Source organism: Nannobrachium achirus, assembly GCF_963921795.1.
Source record: "Nannobrachium achirus genome assembly, chromosome: 21".
In the NCBI taxonomy this organism is placed as follows: Eukaryota; Metazoa; Chordata; class Actinopteri; order Myctophiformes; family Myctophidae; genus Nannobrachium; species Nannobrachium achirus.
Window position 1 is genome coordinate 57,596,080 of NC_137828.1, and position 9,140 is coordinate 57,605,219.

General features: G+C 44.1%; 1 protein-coding gene across 1 annotated transcript; it reads right to left on the minus strand.

Moving 5' to 3' along the window:
• Positions 1-152: 152 nt before the first annotated feature.
• On the minus strand, positions 153-7,053 carry LOC308307192 (E3 ubiquitin-protein ligase TRIM39-like). The gene is made up of 3 exons (XM_080752363.1): positions 6,977-7,053; positions 1,813-2,508; positions 153-1,695 (listed from the first exon to the last, which is right to left on the minus strand). The coding sequence occupies exons 2-3, from the start codon at positions 2,504-2,506 to the stop codon at positions 905-907; spliced, it is 1,485 nt and encodes a 494-aa protein (XP_080608489.1). The 5' UTR covers positions 2,507-2,508; positions 6,977-7,053; the 3' UTR covers positions 153-904.
• Between the last annotated feature and the right edge of the window lie 2,087 nt (positions 7,054-9,140).

Genomic DNA, 9,140 nt, shown 5'->3' on the forward strand with positions numbered 1-9,140 from the left:
CCCCACACACATTCATACGGTCAGGAGATGTACAAAGATGTAACAACAGATGGTCACTCCTTGCATTCTATAGCTGACGCGCGCACACACACACAAACACACCCCCCTTTATTCACTGACGGAAACTAAATAAAAACTGCCGGTAAATAAAATCCAAGCTATGATATATTAAAACTAAATATACTGAACATTTTGTCAACAAATACAAACTAGAGTAAATGTTAGAGAGAGGCTAGGGGAGAAGAGATCCAGTAGAACTAAAACGAAAAGTCATTTTATGTTTTGTTGCGCTCTTAAAATAGCAGATCTACAAGCTCACAGTGCGCTGCAGTTGTAGATCGGCTATTTTCAGCATGCAACCAAATGTAAAATCAGGCATTTACAAGTCTTTGACACCATCAAGGCATGGCTGTCAGAATACATTTGTCGACAAAATGAACTGTACATTTAGTCAACTAAAATAAGACTAAAACATTTCAGATGACTAATACATGACTAAAACTAAATGAAATTGTATTCAAAATGACTATGACTAAAACTAAAAATTTGCTGCACACTGCAGTACATCTCATGACATTTGACCATTTTAACGCTGGTGTGTCTTATTTGGGCATTGGTCGTTATTTGCAAAAATCAACCATTTTCATAAAAAGCGTCAAATCTTTTTCAAAAATATTTTATATTCAAATTTATTTTTCAAAAATAGCAAATCTCCACACTCTAATTACAGTTAAACAAACCCTTCTGTATGCACACCTAGATACATTTAGATAGCCGGGGTCCCCCAGGCCTCTATAATAGAACAGCTAGGATTTCCTATTACAACTGATTGAAATTCAAATTTCCGCTAGTGTTCATTGTGGTTCAAATAAAGAATAAAAAGACATGTACAGTAAACTGACGATTAACCGACGGGAGAGATGATGAGAGGAGCAGCGTTTTGACCTGCATAGTATGGCCCTGGATTAAAGACTGGATAGAGTTTGTCAGCGAAGGTGCATCCAGTGAAAGAGTAGAGGTGAACTCTGGCCTCCACATCATAAAAGGAGACCAGACCCTCCTCATAATCCACAAAAACTCCCACTGTCTGGAGCTTCTCTCTTACAGGGACAGAGACATTAGGGTAAGCGATAGCATGGCACTCATTTCCATTCCTCAACCTTAAAGTCCAGTAATCTCTGGGTGTGATTTCTCTCTTCCTGTCGACGGACCCTCGGACCACTCCTAAATACCACTCGGTCTTATCTTTGACCTGAACTTCACAGTAAAACCTTCCCGAGGAGAAGCCTTCTTTTCCCAAGACTGAAAAACAAGTGGTGAATCTCACTGCGTTTCCTGGAAGATTCCTCTTCATGTTATCATTGTGCACCTCTTTTCCATCCTGAGTCAAGCCGAGCCTGCGATGTGCTGTGTCAGGGTCCAGAGTTACATCCACTACATATTGCTGGATACTCCTCAGCTCATCACACAGCTTCTTCAGCTCTTGACTGAGTGTCTTCTCCAGCTGAGCCGCAGCCGTCTTCACCGCCCCCCAATATGAAGGCTGATGGACATTGACCTTTGTCCAGTCCTTGGTTGGTGGAGGGGTGTTGATGTGTCTGAACTTCTCAAAGAGGTGGAGGTGGTCTTCGGTGTGCGAGAGCTGCTTCAGCTCAGAGCTTCTCTTCTTTAACTCAGTGAGTTCCTGTTGCAGCTCTTTAATGAGGTCTTCAGCCTGTGTCTCTGTTGTTTTCTGCTCCTTTTCAATCACATCAATGAGCTCAGCCTGGCTCCTCTCAATACAGCTGATCATAGCAGCGAAGACCTGCTCACTGTCTGCTATCTCTCGGTCTGCAGCTTTCTTGCTGAGCTCTACTGAGTTTTTGACCTCCTGAATCTTCTCTTGTCTCTCCTGAATCATCTGCTTAACTTTAGCCTCTGTCTTATCCAGCTCAGCCTTCATTTCGTCATATTCGTCTTTCACAGATACAACTTCATGTGACCTGTGGCTTGACTTACCGCAGGACTCACAAACACAAATGTGGTCAGTCTTACAGAACATGACCAGATGTTTGTCGTGTTTTTCACATACGTAGTCTTTCAGGTTCTTTCCAGCGATCAACAGCCTGTGAGGTAGAAACTCTGTCATAAAGTCATGGCGTAACAGGTGATCCTCACAGTAGGATCTGCGACACGTCCAGCAGGACCTTTCTGCCTTGACCTTGGTCTCTGTACAGAAGTGACAGAAGACATCTTCAGCTTCCTGGATTGCGCTGGGATTGTGCTTTGACCTCCAGGACTGATGAGCCATCTCTGAGAGAGTTTTATTAATAGAGACTCGTGGTCTCTCATCAAAGGTTTCTTTACATAGGGGACACTGACACACATTGTTAGTGTCCCAGTGGTGTGTGATGCAGATGTTGCAGAAGTTGTGTCCACATGGAGTGGTGACTGGATCAGTGAAAACGTTCAGACAGATAGAACACTGGAACTGCTCTTCAGAAAGGAGACTGATGATAGATGCCATTTCTGCACAATAAAGAATATAAAAGTCAGTTCTTGAATGATTACATTAAACCAACCTGCAACCTTACATTATGACATATTGTATATACAGTACATAAATGGCATTGGTAAACCTAATGCAGACACACCAAAAAACAACTACACTACAGCTATAAATATGTTGTTATAAAAGTTGTAAGTAACTCAAGTGGGTTTCACACCACAGCTAAAGACAAAAGGTGGGTACCAAAACATTCTGGTCGCTAGGGAAAGCAGGGCATCCTGGAAGAGTGGGCACTAGGGAAATGTGGGCACCCGGAAGAGTGGGCACCATTGGGCACACCTGAAGTCAAATGCTGAGTTGTTTCACATGCACTGGTACGTGCCTGTCGTTGTTGTTGCCAAGTGATATTTAGCGGTACCCAAGGTCATCAATACGTCGGTACACGGACAATATTGTGTCTGTGGCAAAGACTTGACATTGTCCATGGCAAATTTCGATTTTTTCTTTTACACACACATTATAATGTTCTTATTTTGATCATAATCCCCAATTACTGAATGTCAAGTCTCCAGGTTTTCTTCAGAATATGTATACTTATTTACGATGAGACTCAGACTATGGTATATTAGGAAGGGGAAATCTTGATAGTCCGACGTCCCATCCCATTAGTCCGACTTAGGGTTAGGTTGGTTAGGCATAGTTTTACTGAGGTTAGGGTTAAGGTTAAATGGTAAATAAATAAATGGTAAATGGTGCATTTATATAGCGCTTTTATCCAAAGCGCTTTACATAGATTGTGCATGTGCATTACATTCACCCATTCACGCACACATTCAAACACCGGTGGCAGAGGAAACCATGCAAGGCACCAACCTGCTCACCGGGAGCAATTAGGGGTTCAGAGTCTTGCCCAAGAACATTAACTCGGCGGGAGCCCGGATTCGAACTGGGAACCCTACAGGAACCCTTCGTGCTCTAAAATAACGGTTTCTCTACCCCTGAGCTATGCCGCCCCTAGGGTTATAGTCTACTTGCCAGCCCATAGAGCCCCATTGTGAACCCGGACATATTGAGTACACCAAGGTTTTATGTTAGAAATGTTGAGTAAGGATCCCCAGCATGTAGAAACTGCCGGATGCCAACTTGCATATGTTGAGCAATTTTCATAATTTGCATAATTAGCTTTAATTAGCATAATCCCCTATAATAATGGATAATATGTCAAAAACTGATTGGCCAATATTGGAGTGGTTTTGGGGGTTATTGAGGATGCTGAATCCATTTTCTAAATTCAAAATGGCCGTTTTAAACCGGAAATGGCCTTATACCAACTTAAAGTGGGGTGATTTTGATACTTTTTTATGTTGTATATGGCCATTTCCGGTTTAAAACGGCCATTTTGAATTTAGAAAATGTTAGAAATGGATTCAGCATTCTCAATAACCCCCAAAACCACTCCAATATTGTTCAAATCAGCCAATCGGTTTTTGACATAGATTGGGGTTAAGGTTAGGTTTAGGCATAGTTTTACGGAGGTTAGGGTTAAGGTTAGGTTTAGACATAGTTTTACTAAGGTTAGGTTTAGGCATAGTTATGTTTAGGTATCCTCGGAACAACGCTACACAGTACGCACCCTATTATGAATCCACTAGTACAGCAGTTTTCAAATGTTTTATTTGCAAAGGACCCTTTAACTCTCGAGAGGGTCAGGGTGCAAATGGAACCAAATCTCAAATCTCAGAGTTACAGACCTTTTTATGGTCATTCAGGGCCATCTCTTTATGTGTTTCTGGTAATAATATCCACTCATTTTGTATGTCCGTGGCAAAAAAAAAAAGTTTAAAAAGTTTGTTTATTTTGCAAAACTAGCCCTTACCCGTTCAAAGATATGAGCTCCAAAATGATGTGCAGTGTGTGGGTTATGGGATGTGCACTGTGCATACAGTATATGAGGGATGGAAAGTAACTTTAACTGGTGCTTGCATGATAATATGTAGGAGCATCAATGTAAGAAATACCCGTTTCGTTTAATGGCTAACCCCCCCCCCCCCCCCCGCCCGCCCGCCCGCCTGCACACACACACACTCCCCCCCCCCCCCCGTGTGTGTGTGTGTGTGTGTGTGTGTGGGTTTGTGTGTGATTGTGCATGGCCTGAACAACAGCGCCCCTCCCTTAACATGTGTGGTCACAAAAGGTACTGTAGGCTAAATAGATATAGATACACCATAAAAATGCTATTATACAGCATACGATTTGTGAAAGTGACAAACGGGCTTCACAGTTATGTCAGGTGTGTTCATATGCTGATGGTGATGCGATTTCAGATCAATTGCTCCAGCCACCGAGGAGAAACGCTGTTTCATACAGACAGACACTCACTCAGACAGACATTCGCAAAATTATAGTATAGATAGTAGCAGTGTTAAAAGATATTTGAAAAAAAAAATAATAGTCAAATAGCTGAACTAAATGCTAGGATAGAGAATATAGAAGACATAATCATACTGTACAGTATAAAACGATAGAAATGAAAAACAAGAGATATTGGCAGGCTACAAAGAAACTTTTTCCAAACTACAGCACACAGAAGACTACTGTGACAGCACATAGGAATTAGGAATGAGGAATCTCACAGGCAGTGCACCTAATGTAGTGCCCACTCCTAGTGACCAGTTTCCCCGGTGCCCACTCGTCTCTAGTGCCACTATTCATAGTGACCACGACCAGACCAGTTTTCCCTAGCCCACCCCTATTTACCAGGCGCTCAGGTTGGCAGACGGCCAGAACAATCTTTAATATTATTGCCAATTCATGAAGAGCAATACCTTTTCACAAGTAGTAGGTCTAACTATGAGCTCACTCAGTTGAAGGTGAGTGTGTCGCCACTCTGACTACAGTTATCGATTGGATTTTACATTATTTGCACTGCATTCTTATTATCTATCTATGAATGCGAGAAGTCTCTGCGTGTCTGTCTGTGTGTCTGTAATCCGCGTATCTCGAGAACCGTTCGTCCCACCGGCTTCAGATTCGGCACGCGCGTTCCCCGCCGCGGCACGGAGTGCAGTGCCGGGTCTCGACCCGACCCGACGCGCGGTTTTCCCAAACCGGCGCGAAACGTTCGGAATCTCCTTATGCGGCGTTGATTGATGACATCAGGCTGTTCCGGAGGAAATCGGCGAAAGCTCTGACTCATTGTGACATCACTTCATAAAAGTCTCTGACATCACGTACGCCACATGAGTCAACAAAAAATCTCTGTGAGTGTGTATGTATGTATGTAATCCGCGTATCTCGAGAACCGTTCGTCCCACGGGCACGCGCGTTCTCCATATATGGGCATAAAATGAATGCCCCCATATATGGGCATAAAATGGATTGCAGATGGTCAAAGATCTCCATATATGGGCATAAATTGGACGCAGACAGACAGATACAGATATCTCCATATATGGGCATAAATGGACACAGGCAAACAGATGTTCAAAACGGGTCCTATGACAACAGGTATAATGAGGTTTGCATTAAAGGGGGAACCGGCACTGTGTCTGCAACACAGTTGGAGGCACAGACAGATACTCCATATATGAGTGTGTATGTATGTATGTAATCCGCGTATCTCGAGAACCGTTCGTCCCATGGGCACGCGCGTTCTCCATATATGGGCATAAAATGAATGCCCCCATATATGGGCATAAAATGGATTGCAGATGGTCAAAGATCTCCATATATGGGCATAAAATGGACGCAGACAGACAGATACAGATATCTCCATATATGGGCATAAATGGACACAGGCAAACAGATGTTCAAAACGGGTCCTATGACAACAGGTATAATGAGGTTTGCATTAAAGGGGGAACCGGCACTGTGTCTGCAACACAGTTGGTGGCACAGACAGATACTCCATATATGGGCATAAAATGGACGCAGATAGACAGATATCTCCATATATGGGCATAAAATGGACCCAGAACTATAACTGCAGTGATCTCCATATATGTACATAAAATGGACGCCGACAGACAGACAGACAGATACAGATATCTCCATATATGGGCATAAATGGACACAGGCAGACAGATGGTCAAAACGGGTCCTATGAAAACAGGTATAATGGGGTTTGCATTAAAGGGCGGGGCATTCATTCCCTATTTACATTGTTCCGAGTTGGCCAGGTCGCCGACTAGACGCAGCTTCTAGTGTAATTAATGGGCGATGCCTTTGCTTTGATGTTGGCTCTGTCTCTGATAAGTGACTGCAACTACAGTACAGAGCGTTTGCTCCGTCGAAATATTAACTTTAACCTGTTGGATTCCTTCAACATAATTATGCCCACCAAAACAAAGTAACGCAAAGGTGGAGATAAATTATGGATCGCTTTGTAGCCTATAGAATAGATAAACTCCAAGTAAGAAGTTTGATGTGAAACGTAGTTGATGAAGACATGCAGTCCACACGGTAGTAGAAAACATTATGTAACCTTACCTCACCTAGACTGTTGACGATGGTAACTTGATCTGCTGTGGCTCCTCAAACACTCAACTGTCCGTTGACGACTGTTAACTTTAACTGTAGCTCCTCTAACGATCTAACCTCGCGTCGCCATACTTTAAAGTAAACTTTACACTGGAAAATAGTCAGAGGCTGAGCATGAGGGGCCATGAGCTTCTTGGTGTCCGTCTAGAAAACGCAGCCGTGTGTGTTCGTAGCTATCTAAAGACAATAGACAATAGTTCCGCACCACTATGCGCCCTCCTCCTAACAACCTCGCGTCACCAGACCGGTCTTTCCACCTCGGAGGAAAGCCTGGTATTCGTTTACAACGGGCCGTTTGGGAGGCTCTCCAGTCGCTACTTGCTGCGACTGACACCGTTTTAGTCTCGAGTCTGGCCACACCACACGAGACTGAGTCCGTTTTGACTACAACCTGAGGGGTGTCAGACCGCCATTCCGAAACACCTCCATTCCGAAACAGGGTTAGGGTTAGGGGTAGGGTTAGGGTTAGATATGAGTGCCCTCCCCCCTAGCCTGGTTAATAAACCAGATTGCACAACACCACCCCCTGTTGGCAGTGAGCAACGCCAGGCTACCTCCCCCGGTCTTCTCTTTCTGAGGCCGTTTCTCAATGGCGTTTTGCTGCCTCCCACTGTTGGTTCTAGGTACTGCCCATTGTATATAGAGACTGACTGAGTGCACCTTTGATGCTCCACAAGTCAGCATGTTTGAAATGCAGGATTCCTGAACCAGTCATAGTTTTAGTCATAGCTTAGTTATCATTTAGTTTCTATTTAGTTTTCATCAGTGATAAAAGGTAGTCGACGAACATTTTTCTTCATAGTTCTAGTCGACGAAATCAACACTGCTGTCAAGTGTTTTCAGAGAGGAGGTGAGGCTGCGGCCTGTGAACCATTACCATTCCCCCTGTAGAGACATCATACTATAGCAGAGTGCTGAGTCACAAGTAGATGACTGACTTGACCTCACTTCTTCTCTACACACTGTGCTGATCAAGTGTGTGTGTGTGTGTGTGTGTGTGTGTGTGTGTGTGTGTGTGTGTGTGTGTGTGTGTGTGTGTGTGTGTGTGTGTGTGTGTGTGTGTGTGTGTGTGTGCGTGCGTGCGTGCGTGTGTGTGAATTAACCAGCACCAGCACTGCATTTGATAACTTCTCCGGGCAAAGGAGGCATACTGGTTTGGGACTCATAGCATAAATTCCAAGTATTATCACATTACTTCGTGGCACTCCTGGACTGCCATCAGGGCACCCCAGGGTGCCTGGCCACCTACTTTGAAAACCCCTGAAAGTACAACAGTCTGTTGTGAGCATGCCTGGAATTTCGTCATTTTAGGGGCAAGGCCACTTGGCCTTTGGTGTTGTCCATTGTTTGGCCAAATGCTGGGGCAGGAAGGCCATCAAATAAAACAAGATTTTAGTCCATTGAAAGAATTAATTGAATATTTAAAATGTTATACGTAGACTATCTGCTGTGAAATAAATAAATTGGTATTTACAATCTGATCTATGCTCAGCCCTGCACCAATCAAAGATACTGGATTGGTATAAAAATGGGGACTCAACAAATATATGTTACAGTCAGTTTGGGTAACTCAGTGAGATCATGGTAAGAGCACTTGTTTTGTCGTTCACCACACACCAATCACCACCAGATGGCGGCAACAGCCATTCACTAGTGAGGGGCTGACGTCACTTGTTTGCGACTCTCTTTCGTTTATTTACTAGCCTAGCTCGGCAGTGTTTAGCCATTAGCTTACTATGCCTTACTCTAACCCTAACCCTAACCCTAACCTCAGTAAAACTATGCCTAACCCTAACCCTAACCCTAACCTCCGTGGGGTGCGCGCTATCATTCCTGCCGACGCGACGTTGTTGTGGCTCAAAGCGACCGCTTGTTCCGCCCCGCGACGCACGACGAGCGCTCCGTTTCTCTATCTAACCGTTTCTCTATCTAACCGTGACATATACACTGGTCTACATAACAAAGATACACTGGTGTCCACATGTTGGCAAGAGAGACAGAGGAGAAAGTGGTACAGTCAGCTGGGGCATTAAGGCCACTGTGGCCTCAGGGCATGCCATTTTTTGGAGGGGCACAAGGCAAACTGAGGGGCAACGACGGCCATGGCCTTCAT

What these genes read in the sequence shown, in the direction of transcription:
- LOC308307192 (XM_080752363.1), bottom strand. Translation starts at nt 2,506, where the DNA reads ATGGCATCTATCATCAGTCTCCTTTCTGAAGAGCAGTTCCAGTGTTCT. An exon ending in AGACCGAGAGATAGCAGACA is followed by an intron (nt 1,696 to 1,812) that starts GTGAGCAGGTCT and finishes ACCTCATTAAAG; the next exon opens with AGCTGCAACAGGAACTCACT.